Source organism: Oncorhynchus keta, unplaced genomic scaffold (genome assembly GCF_023373465.1).
Source record: "Oncorhynchus keta strain PuntledgeMale-10-30-2019 unplaced genomic scaffold, Oket_V2 Un_scaffold_7639_pilon_pilon, whole genome shotgun sequence".
Taxonomy (NCBI): domain Eukaryota; kingdom Metazoa; phylum Chordata; class Actinopteri; order Salmoniformes; family Salmonidae; genus Oncorhynchus; species Oncorhynchus keta.
Genome location: NW_026290996.1, coordinates 110748 through 136254, shown reverse-complemented (window position 1 = coordinate 136254; position 25507 = coordinate 110748). Strand labels below are relative to the sequence as shown.

Sequence of the window (25507 nt, the reverse complement as noted above, 5' to 3'; positions counted from 1 at the left end):
ATGACAATATAAATCATTATGGCCTTAGACCTGCCAGGTGGGGTTATTGCTATATGACAATATAAATCATTATGGCCTTAGACCTGCCAGGTGGGGTTATTGCTATATGACAATATAAATCATTATGGCCTTAGACCTGCCAGGTGGGGTTATTGCTATATGACAATATAAATCATTATGGCCTTAGACCTGCCAGGTGGGGTTATTGCTATATGACAATATAAATCATTATGGCCTTAGACCTGCCAGGTGAGGTTATTGCTATATGACAATATAAATCATTATGGCCTTAGACCTGCCAGGTGGGGTTATTGCTATATGACAATATAAATCATTATGGCCTTAGACCTGCCAGGTGGGGTTATTGCTATATGACAATATAAATCATTATGGACTTAGACCTGCCAGGTGGGGTTATTGCTATGGACTTAGACCTGACAATATATATCATTATGGCCTTAGACCTGCCAGGTGGGGTTATTGCTATATGACAATATAAATCATTATGGCCTTAGACCTGCCAGGTGGGGTTATTGCTATATGACAATATAAATCATTATGGCCTTAGACCTGCCAGGTGGGGTTATTGCTATATGACAATATATATCATTATGGACTTAGACCTATATTGCTATATGACAATATATCATTATGGCCTTAGACCTGCCAGGTGGGGTTATTGCTATATGACAATATAAATCATTATGGCCTTAGACCTGCCAGGTGGGGTTATTGCTATATGACAATATAAATCATTATGGACTTAGACCTGCCAGGTGGGGTTATTGCTATATGACAATATAAATCATTATGGACTTAGACCTGCCAGGTGGGGTTATTGCTATATGACAATATAAATCATTATGGCCTTAGACCTGCCAGGTGGGGTTATTGCTATAAAATATAAATCATTATGGCCTTAGACCTGCCAGGTGGGGTTATTGCTATATGACAATATAAATCATTATGGACTTAGACCTGCCAGGTGGGTTATTGCTATATGACAATATAAATCATTATGGCCTTAGACCTGCCAGGTGGGGTTATTGCTATATGACAATATAAATCATTATGGCCTTAGACCTGCCAGGTGGGGTTATTGCTATATGACAATATAAATCATTATGGCCTTAGACCTGCCAGGTGGGGTTATTGCTATATGACAATATAAATCATTATGGACTTAGACCTGCCAGGTGGGGTTATTGCTATATGACAATATAAATCATTATGGCCTTAGACCTGCCAGGTGGGGTTATTGCTATATGACAATATAAATCATTATGGACTTAGACCTGCCAGGTGGGGTTATTGCTATATGACAATATAAATCATTATGGCCTTAGACCTGCCAGGTGGGGTTATGACAATATAAATCATTATGGACTTAGACCTGCCAGGTGGGGTTATTGCTATATGACAATATAAATCATTATGGACTTAGACCTGCCAGGTGGGGTTATTGCTACATGACATGACAATATAAATCATTATGGCCTTAGACCTGCCAGGTGGGGTTATTGCTATATGACAATATAAATCATTATGGACTTAGACCTGCCAGGTGGGGTTATTGCTATATGACAATATAAATCATTATGGCCTTAGACCTGCCAGGTGAGGTTATTGCTATATGACAATATAAATCATTATGGCCTTAGACCTGCCAGGTGGGGTTATTGCTATATGACAATATAAATCATTATGGCCTTAGACCTGCCAGGTGGGGTTATTGCTATATGACAATATAAATCATTATGGCCTTAGACCTGCCAGGTGGGGTTATTGCTATATGACAATATAATCATTATGGCCTTAGACCTGCCAGGTGGGGTTATTGCTATATGACAATATAAATCATTATGGCCTTAGACCTGCCAGGTGGGGTTATTGCTATATGACAATATAAATCATTATGGCCTTAGACCTGCCAGGTGGGGTTATTGCTATATGACAATATATATCATTATGGACTTAGACCTGCCAGGTGGGGTTATTGCTATATGACAATATAAATCATTATGGACTTAGACCTGCCAGGTGGGGTTATTGCTATATGACAACAATATAAATCATTATGGACTTAGACCTGCCAGGTGGGTTATTGCTATATGACAATATAAATCATTATGGCCTTAGACCTGCCAGGTGGGGTTATTGCTATATGACAATATAAATCATTATGGCCTTAGACCTGCCAGGTGGGGTTATTGCTATATGACAATATAAATCATTATGGCCTTAGACCTGCCAGGTGGGGTTATTGCTATATGACAATATAAATCATTATGGCCTTAGACCTGCCAGGTGGGGTTATTGCTATATGACAATATAAATCATTATGGCCTTAGACCTGCCAGGTGGGGTTATTGCTATATGACAATATAAATCATTATGGCCTTAGACCTGCCAGGTGGGGTTATTGCTATATGACAATATAAATCATTATGGACTTAGACCTGCCAGGTGGGGTTATTGCTATATGACAATATAAATCATTATGGCCTTAGACCTGCCAGGTGGGGTTATTGCTATATGACAATATAAATCATTATGGCCTTAGACCTGCCAGGTGGGGTTATTGCTATATGACAATATAAATCATTATGGCCTTAGACCTGCCAGGTGGGGTTATTGCTATATGACATGACAATATAAATCATTATGGCCTTAGACCTGCCAGGTGGGGTTATTGCTATATGACATGACAATATAAATCATTATGGCCTTAGACCTGCCAGGTGGGGTTATTGCTATATGACAATATAAATCATTATGGCCTTAGACCTGCCAGGTGGGGTTATTGCTATATGACAATATAAATCATTATGGCCTTAGACCTGCCAGGTGGGGTTATTGCTATATGACAATATATATCATTATGGCCTTAGACCTGCCAGGTGGGGTTATTGCTATATGACAATATAAATCATTATGGCCTTAGACCTGCCAGGTGGGGTTATTGCTATATGACAATATAAATCATTATGGCCTTAGACCTGCCAGGTGGGGTTATTGCTATATGACAATATAAATCATTATGGCCTTAGACCTGCCAGGTGGGTTATTGCTATATGACAATATAAATCATTATGGGGTTGGGGTTGCTATATGACAATATAAATCATTATGGCCTTAGACCTGCCAGGTGGGGTTATTGCTATATGACAATATAAATCATTATGGACTTAGACCTGCCAGGTGGGGTTATTGCTATATGACAATATAAATCATTATGGACTTAGACCTGCCAGGTGGGGTTATTGCTATATGACAATATAAATCATTATGGACTTAGACCTGCCAGGTGGGTTATTGCTATATGACAATATAAATCATTATGGCCTTAGACCTGCCAGGTGGGGTTATTGCTATATGACAATATAAATCATTATGGCCTTAGACCTGCCAGGTGGGGTTATTGCTATATGACAATATAAATCATTATGGCCTTAGACCTGCCAGGTGGGGGTTATTGCTATATGACAATATAAATCATTATGGACTTAGACCTGCCAGGTGAGGTTATTGCTATATGACATGACAATATAAATCATTATGGCCTTAGACCTGCCAGGTTGGGTTATTGCTATATGACAATATAAATCATTATGGCCTTAGACCTGCCAGGTGGGGTTATTGCTATATGACAATATATATCATTATGGACTTAGACCTGCCAGGTGGGGTTATTGCTATATGACAATATATATCATTATGGCCTTAGACCTGCCAGGTGGAGTTATTGCTATATGACAATATATATCATTATGGACTTAGACCTGCCAGGTGGGGTTATTGCTATGACATGACAATATAAATCATTATGGCCTTAGACCTGCCAGGTGGGGTTATTGCTATATGACATGACAATATAAATCATTATGGCCTTAGACCTGCCAGGTGGGGTTATTGCTATATGACAATATAAATCATTATGGCCTTAGACCTGCCAGGTGGGGTTATTGCTATATGACAATATAAATCATTATGGCCTTAGACCTGCCAGGTGGGGTTATTGCTATATGACAATATAAATCATTATGGCCTTAGACCTGCCAGGTGGGGTTATTGCTATATGACATGACAATATAAATCATTATGGCCTTAGACCTGCCAGGTGGGGTTATTGCTATATGACAATATAAATCATTATGGCCTTAGACCTGCCAGGTGGGGTTATTGCTATATGACAATATATATCATTATGGCCTTAGACCTGCCAGGTGGGGTTATTGCTATATGACAATATAAATCATTATGGCCTTAGACCTGCCAGGTGGGGTTATTGCTATATGACAATATATATCATTATGGCCTTAGACCTGCCAGGTGGGGTTATTGCTATATGACAATATAAATCATTATGGACTTAGACCTGCCAGGTGGGGTTATTGCTACATGACAATATATATCATTATGGCCTTAGACCTGCCAGGTGGGGTTATTGCTATATGACAATATAAATCATTATGGACTTAGACCTGCCAGGTGGGGTTATTGCTATATGACAATATAAATCATTATGGCCTTAGACCTGCCAGGTAGGGTTATTGCTATATGACAATATAAATCATTATGGCCTTAGACCTGCCAGGTGGGGTTATTGCTATATGACAATATAAATCATTATGGCCTTAGACCTGCCAGGTAGGGTTATTGCTATATGACAATATAAATCATTATGGCCTTAGACCTGCCAGGTAGGGTTATTGTTATATGACAATATATATCATTATGGACTTAGACCTGCCAGGTGGGGTTATTGCTATATGACAATATATATCATTATGGCCTTAGACCTGCCAGGTGGGGTTATTGCTATATGACAATATATATATCATTATGGCCTTAGACCTGCCAGGTGGGGTTATTGTTATATGACAATATAAATCATTATGGACTTAGACCTGCCAGGTGGGGTTATTGCTATATGACAATATAAATCATTATGGCCTTAGACCTGCCAGGTGGGGTTATTGCTATATGACAATATATATCATTATGGCCTTAGACCTGCCAGGTGGGGTTATTGCTATATGACAATATATATCATTATGGCCTTAGACCTGCCAGGTGGGGTTATTGCTATATGACAATATATATCATTATGGCCTTAGACCTGCCAGGTGGGGTTATTGTTATATGACAATATAAATCATTATGGACTTAGACCTGCCAGGTGGGGTTATTGCTATATGACAATATAAATCATTATGGCCTTAGACCTGCCAGGTGGGGGTTATTGCTATATGACAATATAAATCATTATGGCCTTAGACCTGCCAGGTGGGGTTATTGCTATATGACAATATAAATCATTATGGCCTTAGACCTGCCAGGTGGGGTTATTGCTATATGACAATATAAATCATTATGGACTTAGACCTGCCAGGTGGGGTTATTGCTATATGACAATATAAATCATTATGGACTTAGACCTGCCAGGTGGGGTTATTGCTATATGACAATATAAATCATTATGGCCTTAGACCTGCCAGGTGGGGTTATTGCTATATGACAATATAAATCATTATGGCCTTAGACCTGCCAGGTGGGGTTATTGCTATATGACAATATAAATCATTATGGCCTTAGACCTGCCAGGTGGGGTTATTGCTATATGACAATATAAATCATTATGGCCTTAGACCTGCCAGGTGGGGTTATTGCTATATGACAATATAAATCATTATGGCCTTAGACCTGCCAGGTGGGGTTATTGCTATATGACAATATAAATCATTATGGCCTTAGACCTGCCAGGTGGGGTTATTGCTATATGACAATATAAATCATTATGGCCTTAGACCTGCCAGGTGGGGTTATTGCTATATGACAATATAAATCATTATGGACTTAGACCTGCCAGGTGGGGTTATTGCTATATGACAATATAAATCATTATGGACTTAGACCTGCCAGGTGGGGTTATTGCTATATGACAATATAAATCATTATGGCCTTAGACCTGCCAGGTGGGGTTATTGCTATATGACAATATAAATCATTATGGCCTTAGACCTGCCAGGTGGGGTTATTGCTATATGACAATATAAATCATTATGGCCTTAGACCTGCCAGGTGGGGTTATTGCTATATGACAATATAAATCATTATGGCCTTAGACCTGCCAGGTGGGGTTATTGCTATATATGACAATATAAATCATTATGGCCTTAGACCTGCCAGGTGGGGTTATTGCTATATGACAATATAAATCATTATGGCCTTAGACCTGCCAGGTGGGGTTATTGCTATATGACAATATAAATCATTATGGCCTTAGACCTGCCAGGTGGGGTTATTGCTATATGACAATATAAATCATTATGGCCTTAGACCTGCCAGGTGGGGTTATTGCTATATGACAATATAAATCATTATGGCCTTAGACCTGCCAGGTGGGGTTATTGCTATATGACAATATAAATCATTATGGCCTTAGACCTGCCAGGTGGGGTTATTGCTATATGACAATATAAATCATTATGGCCTTAGACCTGCCAGGTGGGGTTATTGCTATATGACAATATAAATCATTATGGCCTTAGACCTGCCAGGTGGGGTTATTGCTATATGACAATATAAATCATTATGGACTTAGACCTGCCAGGTGGGGTTATTGCTATATGACAATATAAATCATTATGGCCTTAGACCTGCCAGGTGGGGTTATTGCTATATGACAATATAAATCATTATGGCCTTAGACCTGCCAGGTGGGGTTATTGCTATATGACAATATAAATCATTATGGCCTTAGACCTGCCAGGTGGGGTTATTGCTATATGACAATATAAATCATTATGGCCTTAGACCTGCCAGGTGGGGTTATTGCTATATGACAATATAAATCATTATGGCCTTAGACCTGCCAGGTGGGGTTATTGCTATATGACAATATAAATCATTATGGCCTTAGACCTGCCAGGTGGGGTTATTGCTATATGACAATATAAATCATTATGGACTTAGACCTGCCAGGTGGGGTTATTGCTATATGACAATATAAATCATTATGGACTTAGACCTGCCAGGTGGGGTTATTGCTATATGACAATATAAATCATTATGGCCTTAGACCTGCCAGGTGGGGTTATTGCTATATGACAATATAAATCATTATGGACTTAGACCTGCCAGGTGGGGTTATTGCTATATGACAATATAAATCATTATGGACTTAGACCTGCCAGGTGGGGTTATTGCTATATGACAATATAAATCATTATGGCCTTAGACCTGCCAGGTGGGGTTATTGCTATATGACAATATAAATCATTATGGCCTTAGACCTGCCAGGTGGGGTTATTGCTATATGACAATATAAATCATTATGGCCTTAGACCTGCCAGGTGGGGTTATTGCTATATGACAATATAAATCATTATGGACTTAGACCTGCCAGGTGGGGTTATTGCTATATGACAATATAAATCATTATGGACTTAGACCTGCCAGGTGGGGTTATTGCTATATGACAATATAAATCATTATGGACTTAGACCTGCCAGGTGGGGTTATTGCTATATGACAATATAAATCATTATGGACTTAGACCTGCCAGGTGGGGTTATTGCTATATGACAATATAAATCATTATGGACTTAGACCTGCCAGGTGGGGTTATTGCTATATGACAATATAAATCATTATGGACTTAGACCTGCCAGGTGGGGTTATTGCTATATGACAATATAAATCATTATGGACTTAGACCTGCCAGGTGGGGTTATTGCTATATGACAATATAAATCATTATGGACTTAGACCTGCCAGGTGGGGTTATTGCTATATGACAATATAAATCATTATGGACTTAGACCTGCCAGGTGGGGTTATTGCTATATGACAATATAAATCATTATGGACTTAGACCTGCCAGGTGGGGTTATTGCTATATGACAATATAAATCATTATGGACTTAGACCTGCCAGGTGGGGTTATTGCTATATGACAATATAAATCATTATGGACTTAGACCTGCCAGGTGGGGTTATTGCTATATGACAATATAAATCATTATGGACTTAGACCTGCCAGGTGGGGTTATTGCTATATGACAATATAAATCATTATGGACTTAGACCTGCCAGGTGGGGTTATTGCTATATGACAATATAAATCATTATGGACTTAGACCTGCCAGGTGGGGTTATTGCTATATGACAATATATATCATTATGGACTTAGACCTGCCAGGTGGGGTTATTGCTATATGACAATATATATCATTATGGCCTTAGACCTGCCAGGTGGAGATATTGCTATATGACAATATATATCATTATGGACTTAGACCTGCCAGGTGGGGTTATTGCTATATGACAATATAAATCATTATGGCCTTAGACCTGCCAGGTGGGGATTATTGCTATATGACAATATATATTATATTATTATTATTATATATCATTATGGCCTTAGACCTGCCAGGTGGGGTTATTGCTATATGACAATATAAATCATTATGGACTTAGACCTGCCAGGTGGGGTTATTGCTATATGACAATATAAATCATTATGGCCTTAGACCTGCCAGGTGGGGTTATTGCTATATGACAATATAAATCATTATGGCCTTAGACCTGCCAGGTGGGGTTATTGCTATATGACAATATAAATCATTATGGACTTAGACCTGCCAGGTGGGGTTATTGCAATAAATCATTATGGACTTAGACCTGCCAGGTGGGGTTATTGCTATATGACAATATAAATCATTATGGACTTAGACCTGCCAGGTGGGGTTATTGCTATATGACAATATAAATCATTATGGACTTAGACCTGCCAGGTGGGGTTATTGCTATATGACAATTATATCATTATGGACTTAGACCTGCCAGGTGGGGTTCATTATGACAATATAAATCATTATGGACTTAGACCTGCCAGGTCATTTATTGCTATATGACAATATAAATTATGGACTTAGACCTGCAGGTGGGGTTATTGCTATATGACAATATAAATCATTATGGCCAGACCTGCCAGGTCATTATTTGTTTCTGACAATATAAATCATTATGGACTTAGACCTGCCAATCACACTATTGACAATATTCTATAGTTTCATGGCCTTCCAGCTGAGGTTATTGAGACTATATTGTTCATTCTATAAACACTGGTTGTTCATTCTATGGAAGACCAATCCACTGGGGTTGTTCATTCAATATAAATTTCTGGCCTTAATCCACTGGGGTTGCTATCTGCCAACTACAATTAAATCATTATGGCCTTAGACCTCACATGGTTGTTCATTCTATAAACTTTCTGGCCAATCCACTGGTTGTTCATTCTATAGTTTCATAGACAATACACTGGGATTCTATTCTGATATCATTTGTATTCAATTCACACATTCACATTCAAAGATTCTTCTATTCCAATTCACAGGCTGGTTGTTCATTCTAAACAATTCAAGGTTGCTATCATCCTGTTCAAACATGGTTCATTCTATAGTTTCTCCAACCTGTTCAAGATGCTTGATGTAGTTTTGCTATTCACTAATGTTCATTATGGACTTAGCCAATGCCAGGTGGTTGTTCATTCTATAACAACGTCCCACCTGGACTCCTTCCTTTAGACAGGACTCCCCCTCAACCTCCTTTAGACCAGGACGTTTAGACCTTCACCAGGACTCCCCCTTCCTTTAGACCTTCAGGACTCCCCTTCCTTTAGTTTAGACCTTCACCAGGACTCCCCTTCCTTTAGACCAGGACGTTTAGACCTTCACCAGGACTCCCCCTTCCTTTAGACCTTCACCAGGACTCCCCCTTTTAGACCAGGACGTTTAGACTCCCCTTCCTTTAGACCTTCACCAGGACTCCCCCTTCCTTTAGACCAGGACGTTTAGACCTTCACCAGGACTCCCCCTTCCTTTAGACCTTCACCAGGACTCCCCCTTCCTTTAGACCTTCACCAGGACTCCCCTTCCTTTAGACCAGACGTTTAGACCTTCACCAGGACTCCCCTTCCTTCCTTTAGACCTTCAGGACTCCCTTTCCGTTTAGACCTTCACCAGGACTCCCCCTTCCTTTAGACCAGGACGTTTAGACCTTCACCAGGACTCCCCCTTCCTTTAGACCTTCACCAGGACTCCCCCTTCCTTTAGACCTTCACCAGGACTCCCCCTTCCTTTAGACCAGGACGTTTAGACCTTCACCAGGACTCCCCCTTCCTTTAGACCTTCACCAGGACTCCCCTTCCTTTAGACCAGGACGTTTAGACCTTCACCAGGACTCCCCCTTCCTTTAGACCAGGACGTTTAGACCTTCACCAGGACTCCCCCCTTCCTTTAGACCTTCACAAGGACGTTTCAACACATCTCCGTGTGTCCAAGAAAATGTCTCAGATATATTTTATTGGTTGAACAAAATCACATTATACTTAAAGGTTAGTTTGTCTCGCAGTTATTTTGTTTTTGGATGGTAAAGAAAGCAATGTATCCTGGTAAACACAGACCGGTCCCAGTTGGTAATGATGGTAAACACAGACCGGTCCCAGTTGGTAATGATGATAAACACAGACCGGTCCCAGTTGGTAATGATGGTAAACACAGACCGGTCCCAGTTGGTAATGATGGTAAACACAGACCGGTCCCAGTTGTAATGATGATAAACACAGACCGGTTGTTGGTAATGATGGTAAACACAGACCGGTCCCAGTTGGTAATGATGGTAAACACAGACCGGTCCCAGTTGGTAATGATGGTAAACACAGACCGGTCCCAGTTGGTAATGATGGTAAACACAGACCGGTCCCAGTTGGTAATGATGATAAACACAGACCGGTCCCAGTTGGTAATGATGATAAACACAGACCGGTCCCAGTTGGTAATGATGATAAACACAGACCGGTCCCAGTTGGTAATGATGATAAACACAGACCGGTCCCAGTTGGTAATGATGGTAAACAGACAGACCAGGTCCCAGTTGGTAATGATGATAAACACAGACCAGTCCCAGTTGGTAATGATGGTAAACACAGACCGGTCCCAGTTGGTAATGATGGTAAACACAGACCGGTCCCAGTTGGTAATGATGGTAAACACAGACCGGTCCCAGTTGGTAATGATGGTAAACACAGACCGGTCCCAGTTGGTAATGATGGTAAACACAGACCGTCCCAGTTGGTAATGATGATAAACACAGACCGGTCCCAGTTGGTAATGATGATAAACACAGACCGGTCCCAGTTGGTAATGATGGTAAACACAGACCGGTCCCAGTTGTAATGATGGTAAACACAGACCGGTCCCAGTTGGTAATGATGGTAAACACAGACCGGTCCCAGTTGGTAATGATGATAAACACAGACCGGTCCCAGTTGGTAATGATGGTAAACACAGACCGGTCCCAGTTGGTAATGATGGTAAACACAGACCGGTCCCAGTTGGTAATGATGGTAAACACAGACCGGTCCCAGTTGGTAATGATGGTAAACACAGACCGGTCCCAGTTGATAATGATGGTAAACACAGACCGGTCCCAGTTGGTAATGATGGTAAACACAGACCGGTCCCAGTTGATAATGATGGTAAACACAGACCGGTCCCAGTTGGTAATGATGGTAAACACAGACCGGTCCCAGTTGGTAATGATGGTAAACACAGACCGGTCCCAGTTGGTAATGATGGTAAACACAGACCGGTCCCAGTTGATAATGATGATAAACACAGACCGGTCCCAGTTGGTAATGATGGTAAACACAGACCGGTCCCAGTTGGTAATGATGGTAAACACAGACCGGTCCCAGGTGGTAATGATGGTAAACACAGACCGGTCCCAGGTGGTAATGATGGTAAACACAGACCGGTCCCAGTTGGTAATGATGGTAAACACAGACCGGTCCCAGGTGGTAATGATGGTAAACACAGACCGGTCCCAGTTGGTAATGATGGTAAACACAGACCGGTCCCAGTTTGTAATGATGATAAACACAGACCGGTCCCAGTTGGTAATGATGGTAAACACAGACCGGTCCCAGTTTGTAATGATGATAAACACAGACCGGTCCCAGTTGATAATGATGGTAAACACAGACCGGTCCCAGTTGGTAATGATGGTAAACACAGACCGGTCCCAGTTGGTAATGATGGTAAACACAGACCGGTCCCAGTTGGTAATGATGGTAAACACAGACCGGTCCCAGTTGGTAATGATGGTAAACACAGACCGGTCCCAGTTGGTAATGATGGTAAACACAGACCGGTCCCCTTGGTAATGATGGTAAACACAGACCGGTCCCAGTTGGTAATGATGGTAAACACAGACCGGTCCCAGTTGGTAATGATGATAAACACAGACCGGTCCCAGTTGGTAATGATGGTAAACACAGACCGGTCCCAGTTGGTAATGATGGTAAACACAGACCGGTCCCAGTTGTAATGATGGTAAACACAGACCGGTCCCAGTTGGTAATGATGGTAAACACAGACCGGTCCCAGTTGGTAATGATGGTAACACAGACCGGTCCCAGTTGGTAATGATGGTAAACACAGACCGGTCCCAGTTGGTAATGATGATAAACACAGACCGGTCCCAGTTGGTAATGATGGTAAACACAGACCGGTCCCAGTTGTAATGATGATAAACACAGACCGGTCCCAGTTGATAATGATGGTAAACACAGACCGGTCCCAGTTTAATGATGATAAACACAGACCAGTCCCAGTTGGTAATGATCTCCCAGTTGATAATGATGGTAAACACAGACCGGTCCCAGTTGGTAATGATGGTAAACACAGACCGGTCCCAGTTGGTAATTGGTAAACACAGACCGGTCCCATTGGTAATGATGGTAAACCAGACCGGTCCCAGTTGATAATGATGGTAAACATTCTAGACCGGTCCCAGTTGGTAACCCTGATAAACACTCCCAGTTAGACAGACTTGATGGTACCAGACCCGGTCCCAGTTGGTAATGATGATAAACACAGACCGGTCCCAGGTGGTAATGATGGTAAACCAGACTTCCCAGTTGGTAATGATGGTAAACCAGACCGGTCCCAGTTGGTAATGATGGTAAACACAGACCGGTCCCAGTTGGCAATGATGGTAAACACAGACCGGTCCCGGTTGGTAATGATGGTAAACACAGACCGGTCCCAGTTGGTAATGATGGTAAACACAGACCGGTCCCAGTTGATGATGATGATAAACACAGACCACCCAGTTGGTAATGATGGTAAACACAGACCGGTCCCAGGTGGTAATGATGATAAACACAGACCGGTCCCAGTTGGTAATGATGGTAAACACAGACCTTCCCAGTTTGTAATGATGATAAACACAGACCGGTCCCAGTTGATAATGATGGTAAACACAGACCGGTCCCATTTGGTAATGATGGTAAACACAGACCGGTCCCGGTTGGTAATGATGGTAAACACAGACCGGTCCCAGTTGGTAATGATGGTAAACACAGACCGGTCCCGGTTGGTAATGATGGTAAACACAGACCGGTCCCAGTTGGTAATGATGGTAAACACAGACCGGTCCCGGTTGGTAATGATGGTAAACACAGACCGGTCCCGGTTGGTAATGATTAAACACAGACCGGTCCCGGTTGGTAATGATGATAAACACAGAGGTCCCCGTTGGTAATGATGGTAAACACAGACCCCCAGTTGGTAATGATGGTAAACACAGACCGGTCCCAGTTCGTAATGATGGTAAACACAGACCGGTCCCAGTTGGTAATGATGGTAAACACAGACCGGTCCCAGTTGGTAATGATGGTAAACACAGACCGGTCCCAGTTGGTAATGATGGTAAACACAGACCGGTCCCAGTTGGTAATGATGATAAACACAGACCGGTCCCAGTTGGTAATGATGGTAAACACAGACCGGTCCCAGTTGTAATGATGATAAACACAGACCGGTCCCAGTTGATAATGATGGTAAACACAGACCCCGGTCCCAGTTGGTAATGATGATAAACACAGACCAGTCCCAGTTGGTAATGATGGTAAACACAGACCGGTCCCAGTTGATAATGATGGTAAACACAGACCGGTCCCAGTTGGTAATGATGGTAAACACAGACCTGGTCCCAGTTGGTAATGATGGTAAACACAGACCGGTCCCAGTTGGTAATGATGGTAAACACAGACCGGTCCCAGTTGATAATGATGGTAAACACAGACCGTCCCAGTTGGTAACGATGATAAACACAGACCGGTCCCAGTTAGTAATGATGGTAAACACAGACCGGGATGGTAAACACAGACCGGTCCCAGTTGGTAATGATGATAAACACAGACCGGTCCCAGTGGTAATGATGAAACACAGACTGGTCCCAGTTGGTAATGATGGTAAACACAGACCGGTCCCAGTTGGTAATGATGGTAAACACAGACCGGTCCCAGTTGGCAATGATGGTAAACACAGACCGGTCCCAGTTGGTAATGATGGTAAACACAGACCGGTCCCGGTTTAATGATGGTAAACACAGACCCGGTCCTGGTTGGTAATGATGGTAAACACAGACCGGTCCCGGTTGATAATGATGGTAAACACAGTCCTGGTTGGTAATGATGGTAAACACAGACCGGTCCCAGTTGATAATGATGGTAAACACAGACCGGTCCCAGATGGTAATGATGGTAAACACAGACCGGTCCCAGTTGGTAATGATGGTAAACACAGACCGGTCCCAGTTGGTAATGATGGTAAACACAGACCGGTCCCAGTTGGTAATGATGGTAAACACAGACCGGTCCCAGTTGGTAATGATGGTAAACACAGACCGGTCCCAGTTGGTAATGATGATAAACACAGACCGGTCCCAGTTGGTAATGATGGTAAACACAGACCGGTCCCAGTTGGTAATGATGGTAAACACAGACCGGTCCCAGTTGGTAATGATGGTAAACACAGACCGGTCCCAGTTGGTAATGATGGTAAACACAGACCGGTCCCAGTTGGTAATGATGATAAACACAGACCGGTCCCAGTTGGTAATGATGGTAAACACAGACCGGTCCCAGTTGGTAATGATGGTAAACACAGACCGGTCCCAGTTGGTAATGATGGTAAACACAGACCGGTCCCAGTTGGTAATGATGGTAAACACAGACCGGTCCCATTTGGTAATGATGGTAAACACAGACCGGTCCCAGTTGGTAATGATGGTAAACACAGACCGGTCCCAGTTGGTAATGATGGTAAACACAGACCGGTCCCAGTTGGTAATGATGGTAAACACAGACCGGTCCCAGTTGGTAATGATGATAAACACAGACCGGTCCCAGTTGGTAATGATGATAAACACAGACCGGTCCCAGTTGGTAATGATGGTAAACACAGACCGGTCCCAGTTGGTAATGATGGTAAACACAGACCGGTCCCAGTTGGTAATGATGGTAAACACAGACCGGTCCCAGTTGGTAATGATGGTAAACACAGACCGGTCCCAGTTGGTAATGATGGTAAACACAGACCGTTCCCAGTTGGTAATGATGGTAAACACAGACCGGTCCCACAATGATGGTAAACACAGACCGGTCCCAGTTGGTAATGATGGTAAACACAGACCGGTCCCAGTTGGTAATGATGGTAAACACAGACCGGTCCCAGTTGGTAATGATGGTAAACACAGACCGGTCCCAGTTGGTAATGATGGTAAACACAGACCGGTCCCAGTTGGTAATGATGGTAAACACAGACCGGTCCCAGTTGGTAATGATGGTAAACACAGACCGGTCCCAGTTGGTAATGATGGTAAACACAGACCGGTCCCAGTTGGTAATGATGGTAAACACAGACCGGTCCCAGTTGGTAATGATGGTAAACACAGACCGGTCCCAGTTGGTAATGATGGTAAACACAGACCGGTCCCAGTTGGTAATGATGGTAAACACAGACCGGTCCCAGTTGGGAAAATGATGGTAAACACAGACCGGTCCCAGTTGGTAATGATGGTAAACACAGACCGGTCCCAGTTGGTAATGATGGTAAACACAGACCGGTCCCAGTTGGTAATGATGGTAAACACAGACCGGTCCCAGTTGGTAATGATGGTAAACACAGACCGGTCCCAGTTGGTAATGATGGTAAACACAGACCGGTCCCAGTTGGTAATGATGGTAAACACAGACCGGTCCCAGTTGGTAATGATGGTAAACACAGACCGGTCCCAGTTGGTAATGATGATAAACACAGACCGGTCCCAGTTGGTAATGATGATAAACACAGACCGGTCCCAGTTGGTAATGATGATAAACACAGACCGGTCCCAGTTTGTAATGATGGTAAACACAGACCGGTCCCAGTTGGTAATGATGGTAAACACAGACCGGTCCCAGTTGGTAATGATGGTAAACACAGACCGGTCCCAGTTGGTAATGATGGTAAACACAGACCGGTCCCAGTTGGTAATGATGGTAAACACAGACCGGTCCCAGTTGGTAATGATGGTAAACACAGACCGGTCCCAGTTGGTAATGATGGTAAACACTTGTACCACTCTAGCCCCATCTTAACCTGTTATGTACCATTTTAGCCCCATCTTCGCCCCTTATGTACCATTCTAGCCCCATCTTAACCCCGTATGTACCATTCTAGCCCCATCTGAACTTAACCACCCTGGCCCCTTATATACCATTCTAGCCCCATCTTTACCCCTTATGTACCATTCTAGCCCCATCTTAACCCCGTATGTACCATTCTAGCCCCATCTTAACCCCTTATGTACCATTCTAGCCTCATCTGAACTTAACCACCATGGCCCCTTATAACTATTCTAGCCCCATCTTTACCCCTTATGTACCATTCTAGCCCCATCTTTACCCCTTATGTACCATTCTAGCCTCATCATAACCCCGTATGTACCATTCTAGCCCCATCTGAACTTAACCACCCTGGCCCCTTATATACCATTCTAGCCCCATCTTTACCCCTTATGTACCATTCTAACCCCATCTTTACCCCTTATGTACCATTCTAACCCCATCTTAGCCCCTTATGTACCATTCTAGCGTCATCATAACCCTGTATGTACCATTCTAGCCCCATCTTCACCCCTTATGTACCATTCTAGCCCCATCTTAACCCCGCGTACCATTCTATCTTAACCCAATGTACCATTCTAGCCCCATCTTAACCCCGCTACCAATCTAGCCCCATCTTAACCCCTTATGTACCATTCTAGCCTCATCTTCACCCTGTATGTACCATTCTAGCCCCATCTTCACCCCGTATGTACCATTCTAGCCCCATCTGAACTTAACCCCTGGCCCCTTATATACTATTCTAGCCCCATCTTTACCATTCTAGCCCCATCTGATATACTATTCTAGCCCCATCTTTACCCCTTATGTACCATTCTAGCCCCATCTGAACTTAACCACCATGGCCCCTTATATACTATTCTAGCCCCATCTTTACCCCTTATATACTATTCTAGCCCCATCTTTACCCCTTATGTACCATTCTAGCCCCATCTTTACCCCTTATGTACCATTCTAGCCCCATCTTAACCCCTTATGTACCATTCTAGCCTCATCATAACCCTGTATGTACCATTCTAGCCCCATCTTAACCCGTATGTACCATTCTAGCCCCATCTGAAGTTAACCACCATGGCCCCTTATATACTATTCTAGCCCCATCTTTACCCCTTATGTATCATTCTAACCCCATCTTAGCCCCTTATGTACCATTCTAGCCCCATCTTAACCCCTTATGTACCATTCTAGTAGCAAACCAACAATTAGCCACTAGGTGTCGTTATAGTAATTTTAAGAGATTACACCTAAATATATAAACATATTCCGTACATTGCTGTTTAATAACAAGTCACCGAAATATGTTCTATATGTATAAAGAGGGGATTGGTAAAGAATCTTGCTATTTGGCAAAGCAAATGCTAGGCTGTAAGCATGGGGCAATAATGTCTCAATGAGTCTTTCTAGTGGATAATAGTTTATGAATTGCCTGGCTGGGCTGTGGGACAGTGGATGTGTAGAAATAATTCAAAATGGAACTGTTAACAGCCATTGCCCGGGATTAACGTGAATAACTAACAGCTATCAACCAATCGGCATTCAGGATCCAAATGTTGTGTTTCATAATGAGGGCTCTAGTCTGGATTAAACCTCATAGGAAAACAGTTTTATAATGGAGGTTTCAGTCAGGTCTGTCTGTTTAACTAAATACTCTGTTTAACTAAATACTCCTTTTGTCTTTGGCAGGAGAGAGACCAGTCTCTCCATCTGACAGCAGAAAGAGTCCTTCAGGGGAACCAGACCCAGAGACCCCAGCGAGACAACACCACTGCTCCCAGTGTAATATGAGTTTTAAGTGGTTATGGAAGCTGAAAGAGCATGAAAGGAAACACACTGGAGAAAAGCCCTTCCAATGCTCCCAGTGTGGAAATAGATTCTCACGAGCACATGACCTAAAATCACATGAGAGGACACACACTGGGGAAAAACCACACAATTGTTCCCAGTGTGGAAAGCTTTTTTCCCATTTAGGGAACCTGAACAAACATAAGCGAATACACTCTGGAGAGAAGCCTTACCCCTGTTCCCATTGTGGAAAGAATTTTAGGTCTTCCGATAACCTGAAAGCGCATGAAAGGACACACACAGGGGAAAAACCTTACCATTGCGCCCTGTGTGGAAAGGATTTTACCAAGTTAAGGAACCTAAAAGAGCATGAGAGGAAACACACAGGAGAAAAGCCTTACGAATGCTCCCAGTGTGGAAAGAGTTTTTCCCATATAGGGAACCTGAACAAACATAAGAGAGTACACTCTGGAGAGAAGCCTTACCCCTGTTCCCATTGTGGAAAGAATTTTAGGTCTTCCGATAACCTGAAAGCGCATGAAAGGACACACACAGGGGAAAAACCTTACCATTGCGCCCTGTGTGGAAAGGATTTTACCAAGTTAGGGAACCTAAAAGAGCATGAGAGGAAACATACAGGAGAAAAGCCTTACCACTGCTCCCAGTGTGGAGAGAGATTTTCAAGGTCACTATACCTTAAAACACACGAGAGGACACATACAGGAGAAAAGCCTTACCACTGCTCCAATTGTGGAAAGAGATTTTCAACATCATCTGACCTAAAAAAGCACCAGAGGACACACACAAGGAAGAAATCTTACCATTGCTCTCAATGTGGAAATAGTTTCTTACGATCACATGACCTAAAATCGCATGAGCTGACACACACAGGGGAAAAACCACATAGTTGCTCCCAGTGTGGAAAGTGTTTTTTGTATTTAGGGAACCTGAACAAACATAAGAAAATACACTCTGGAGAGAAGCCTTACCCCTGTTCCCATTGTGGAAAATTCTTTAGGTCATTAGATAACATGAAGGAGCATGAGAGGACACACACGGGGAGAAGCTTTACCATTGTGCCTTGTGCGGGAAGAGATATTCACGATCACATGACCTAAAATTACATAAAAGGAAACACACAGGGGAAGAAAACGCACAATTACACACACAGGGGATAAACCACACAGTTGGTCCCAGTGAGGAAAGAATTTAACGCAGTTAGAGAACCTCTTCCCATTGAGGAAATACATTGTCCCGGTAACCTAAAATCACATCAAATCAAACTATATTTATACAGCACCTTTCAGACATGGAATGGAACACAATGGGCTTCACAGGGGGGGGGACTGAAATTTTTACCACACAACAAACATAAGTGATTTTTCTTTTAAACTGAAGATTAACAATAAAAACGGCACAACTAAAAAGCACCCTGAGGAAAAGAAAAGCTAAAAATGTATTTTAAAATCTCTTTTAGAAATGTCCACAGTTTCAGCTCCCCTCAGGTTCTCTGCCAGGCTATTCTAGAGTCTGGGGGCATAGTAACGAAAGGCTGCCTCTTGGTCCCCCTCAGGTTCTCTGGCAGACTATACTATACTATTCCAGAGTCTGGGGGCATAGTAACTAAAGGCTGCCTCTCCATGCCTCTTGGTCCCCCTCAGGTTCTCTGGCAGACTATACTATACTATTCCAGAGTCTGGGGGCATAGTAACTAAAGGCTGCCTCTCCATGCCTCTTGGTCCCCCTCAGGTTCTCTGGCAGACTATACTATACTATTCCAGAGGCTGGCGGTATAGTAACTAAAGGCTGGGGGTATAGTAACTAAAGGCTGGGGGCATAGTAACTAAAGGCTGGGGGTATAGTAACTAAAGGCTGGGGGCTATAGTAACTAAAGGCTGGGGGTATAGTAACTAAAGGCTGGGGGCATAGTAACTAAAGGCTGGGGGCATAGTAACTAAAGGCTGGGGGTATAGTAACTAAAGGCTGGGGGTATAGTAACTAAAGGCTGGGGGTATAGTAACTAAAGGCTGGGGGCATAGTAACTAAAGGCTGGGGGCATAGTAACTAAAGGCTGGGGGCATAGTAACTAAAGGCTGGGGGTATAGTAACTAAAGGCTGGGGTATAGTAACTAAAGGCTGGGGGCATAGTAACTAAAGGCTGGGGGCATAGTAACTAAAGGCTGGGGGCAAAACTAAAGGCTGGGGGCATAGTAACTAAAGGCTGGGGGCATAGTAACTAAAGGCTGGGGGTATAGTAACTAAAGGCTGGGGGCATAGTAACTAAAGGCTGGGGGCATAGTAACTAAAGGCTGGGGGCATAGTAACTAAAGGCTGGGGGCATAGTAACTAAAGGCTGGGGGCATAGTAACTAAAGGCTGGGGGTATAGTAACTAAAGGCTGGGGGTATAGTAACTAAAGGCTGGGGGCATAGTAACTAAAGGCTGGGGGCATAGTAACTAAAGGCTGGGGGTAACATAGTAACTAAAGGCTGGGGGCATAGTAACTAAAGGCTGGGGGTATAGTAACTAAAGGCTGGGGTATAGTAACTAAAGGCTGGGGGCATAGTAACTAAAGGCTGGGGGCATAGTAACTAAAGGCTGGGGGCATAGTAACTAAAGGCTGGGGGTATAGTAACTAAAGGCTGGGGGCATAGTAACTAAAGGCTGGGGGCAGTAACTAAAGGCTGGGGGCATAGTAACTAAAGGCTGGGGGCATAGTAACTAAAGTAAGTAACTAAAGGCTGGGGGTATAGTAACTAAAGGCTGGGGGTATAGTAACTAAAGGCTGGGGGTATAGTAACTAAAGGCTGGGGGCATAGTAACTAAAGGCTGGGGGTATAGTAACTAAAGGCTGGGGGCATAGTAACTAAAGGCTGGGGGCATAGTAACTAAAGGCTGGGGGCATAGTAACTAAAGGCTGGGGGCATAGTAACTAAAGGCTGGGGGCATAGTAACTAAAGGCTGGGGGCATAGTAACTAAAGGCTGGGGGCATAGTAACTAAAGGCTGGGGGTATAGTAACTAAAGGCTGGGGGCATAGTAACTAAAGGCTGGGGGCATAGTAACTAAAGGCTGGGGGTATAGTAACTAAAGGCTGGGGGCATAGTAACTAAAGGCTGGGGGCATAGTAACTAAAGGCTGGGGGCATAGTAACTAAAGGCTGGGGGCATAGTAACTAAAGGCTGGGGGCATAGTAACTAAAGGCTGGGGGCATAGTAACTAAAGGCTGGGGGCATAGTAACTAAAGGCTGGGGGCATAGTAACTAAAGGCTGGGGGTATAGTAACTAAAGGCTGGGGGGTAACATAGTAACTAAAGGCTGGGGGTATAGTAACTAAAGGCTGGGGGCATAGTAACTAAAGGCTGGGGGTATAGTAACTAAAGGCTGGGGTATAGTAACTAAAGGCTGGGGGCATAGTAACTAAAGGCTGGGGGCATAGTAACTAAAGGCTGGGGGCATAGTAACTAAAGGCTGGGGGCATAGTAACTAAAGGCTGGGGGCATAGTAACTAAAGGCTGGGGGTAACAAAGGCTGGGGGTATAGTAACTAAAGGCTGGGGGCATAGTAACTAAAGGCTGGGGGCATAGTAACTAAAGGCTGGGGGCATAGTAACAAAGGCTGGGGGCATAGTAACTAAAGGCTGGGGGCATAGTAACTAAAGGCTGGGGGCATAGTAACTAAAGGCTGGGGGCATAGTAACTAAAGGCTGGGGGCATAGTAACTAAAGGCTGGGGGCATAGTAACTAAAGGCTGGGGGCATAGTAACTAAAGGCTGGGGGCATAGTAACTAAAGGCTGGGGCATAGTAACTAAAGGCTGGGGGCATAGTAACTAAAGGCTGGGGGCATAGTAACTAAAGGCTGGGGGCATAGTAACTAAAGGCTGGGGGCATAGTAACTAAAGGCTGGGGGCATAGTAACTAAAGGCTGGGCTGGGGGCATAGTAACTAAAGGCTGGGGGTATAGTAACTAAAGACTGGGGGTAAAGTAACTAAAGACTGTCTGTACTACTATACCTGTACTATTAGTTCATGGATTTCCCTTGTTGGCCCAGAGTCTGGGTAACTGAAGGCTTGTTGGTCTTGTCTCTTCAGACAGGAAGTGCTTTTTTATTATTGATGAATATTGAATGACCTCTGAAGGTACATTTTAAAGGAATCCCAAACAAAAAGGGGATTTGCTGAACCTATAGGAAATACAGGAAATATTCAGTTATAATGATTTCGTCTTAGTTAAGAATAAATTGTTGTCCAGTAAATATTGGTATTGGATTAAAATGTCCAAAATGTCCATTTTAATAAATAATAAATTGTCTTCCAGTAAACTTTGATTAAAATGTCCAATATCCCCGTCCACATGGAAACTCTATAAGAGTTATGTGAAGGCCAAATAGACGATGGGCTGATCGCATTCTTTCAGGGGTTTTTAGTCTCTAAATATCCACTATTTCTAATGAGTCCATAATATTTTTTGATAATTAATTGGTAATTAATATCATCACACCTTTTGAGTTCCTTTGTCCATGACAGAACATTATTTCACCAACCCCATTTCCTTTTTCCCACGCAACTTCATCTCAGGATGTAGATCGAGTTTCCTGTAAATAATATATGTTATATTCCTTTTCTTTCAGCCGCCTAAAGACTGATCTTTTCCTATAATGTCTTAAACCGTTACAATTCTAACCGGCTCTACTTATTGTAGCCCTTACTGTAACCAGACACTATTCTCAGTCTAAATGGACCACAATTAGTGCTTGTAAAGTTACTGCCATCAGAGGTATTATGACGGTCAAAAATAGAGATTTCAAATGTCTGATGTTTAGAATTCAAGAAACAGGTTCAAGCAATCATGTGTTTGGTTTTGTTTGCCTGTGAGCCAATGCCACAGATGTTAGAAAATGTAGTCAAGATATTCCGTGTGTAGTAGATCTGTGTAGGTTGATGTGTATGATCGTGGATGTGATTTAGTGAGTGTGTGTACGATGTCTGGATTAGAGTAAGACTATAATGTGTGATGTCTGAAATAAAGAATAACCCAGCCAGTTTGCATGGTTGAGTGTCTGTGTGTATAACATGGAGTATAGCCTTAATATTCAGGATGATGATTGTAATCCGTGTCGTATATAAACATCACTAAACATAATTTTCATGGAAAAACACATCCCATCATTTCCATGGTAATTGACGTTTCACATGATGATGAAAGAGACCTTGCATTACTATAGAGACGGATTCACTACAGTACAAATGTATCCCGTACATTATGTTATTATTCCCTGCTTGTTGTAAACAGATAAACATGGATGTTATTCTTCCTGCTTGTTGTAAACAAAAACATCGGCCCTGTTCTGATGTCTTCCTGCTTGTTGTAAACACAGATAAACATGGAGACCAAGACAACGGCCCTGTTCTGATGTCTTCCTGCTTGTTGTAAACAGATAAACATGTAGACCAAGACAACGGCCCTGTTCTGATGTCTTCCTGCTTGTTGTAAACAGATAAACATGTAGACCAAGACAACGGCCCTGTTCTGATGTCTTCCTGCTTGTTGTAAACAGATAAACATGTAGACCAAGACAACGGCCCTGTTCTGATGTCTTCCTGCTTGTTGTAAACAGATAAACATGTAGACCAAGACAACGGCCCTGTTCTGATGTCTTCCTGCTTGTTGTAAACAGATAAACATGTAGACCAAGACAACGGCCCTGTTCTGACTTCCTGCTTGTTGTATAAACATGTAGACCAAGACAACGGCCCTGTTCTGATGTCTTCCTGCTTGTTGTAAACAGATAAACATGTAGACCAAGACAACGGCCCTGTTCTGACTTCAAGATAAACAACGATAAACATGTACCAAGCCCTGTTCTGATGTCTTCATGCTTGTTGTAAACACAGATAAACATGTAGACCAAGACAACGGCCCTGTTCTGATGTCTTCATGCTTGTTGTAAACACAGATAAACATGGAGACCAAGACAACGGCCCTGTTCTGATGTCTTCATGCTTGTTGTAAATATAAATCAACATGTAGATAAAGACACAAAAGATAGACAAACAAAAATCATATTGAATGACAGAGAAGTTCTCGACAATAGAGAGAGACAGATGGAGAGAAGAGAAGCTACTGGGGAATCCTCCACAAGCTACTGAGGAATCCTCCACAAGCTACTGGGGAATCCTCCACAAGCTACTGGGGAATCCTCCATAAGCTACTGGGGAATCCTCCATAAGCTACTGGGGAATCCTCCACAAGCTACTGAGGAATCCTCCACAAGCTATTGGGGAATCCTCCACAAGCTACTGAGGAATCCTCCACAAGCTACTGGGGAATCTTCCATAAGCTACTGGGGAATCATCCACAAGCTACTGGGGAATCATCCACAAGCTACTGGGGAATCCTCCACAAGCTACTGAGGAATCCTCCACAAGCTACTGAGGAATCCTCCACAAGCTACTGAGGAATCCTCCATAAGCTACTGAGGAATCCTCCACAAGCTACTGGGAATCCTCCACAAGCTACTGGGGAATCCTCCATCAAGCTACTGAGGAATCATCCACAAGCTACTGGGGAATCATCCACAAGCTACTGGGGAATCCTCCACAAGCTATTGAGGAATCATCTACAAGCCAAGAGTGTGCAAGGCAAAGGGCGGCAACTTTGAAGAATCTCAAATATAAAATATAATTATATTTGTATTAACACTTTTTTGGTTACTAAACTCAGCAAAAAAAAGAAATGTCCCTTTTTCAGGACCCTGTCTTTCAAAGATCATTTGTAAAAATCCAAATAACTTCACAGATCTTCATTGTAAAGGGTTTATTAAACACTGTTTCCCATGCTTGTTCAATGAACCAAAAACAATTCATGAACATGCACCTGTGGAAATGAACATGCACCTTTGTTTTTGAAGTGTTCAGAACAAGGTTAAAATAAAGCTTGTTGGACACTAAGAAAGCTTTGTTGTAGAGCATTTAACACAAAATCCGATGAGGGGCCAGCTGAGTATAAGGCTGTATCATCTGCATATAAATGGATGGATGAGAGCATCCTAATGCCTGAGCTATGTTGTTGATGTAAGTTGAGAAGAGTGTGGGGGTTAGAATTGAGCCTTGGGGTACTCCCTTGGTGACAGGCAGTGGCTGAGACAGCAGATTTTCTGACTTTATACACTGCACTCTTTGAGAGAGGTTGTTAGCAAACCAGA

General features: G+C 42.8%; 1 protein-coding gene across 1 annotated transcript in view; it reads left to right on the top strand.

Moving 5' to 3' along the window:
* LOC118380196 (zinc finger protein 436-like) overlaps nucleotides 1-19574 on the top strand; it is a 39885-nt gene extending 20311 nt beyond the window's left edge. The window contains exon 2 of the mRNA XM_052517384.1: nucleotides 18206-19574. Within this exon, the coding sequence (XP_052373344.1) occupies nucleotides 18206-19422 (1217 nt within the window). The 3' untranslated portion in view covers nucleotides 19423-19574. The remainder of the gene's footprint in view (nucleotides 1-18205) is intronic.
* Nucleotides 19575-25507: the final 5933 nt, after the last annotated feature.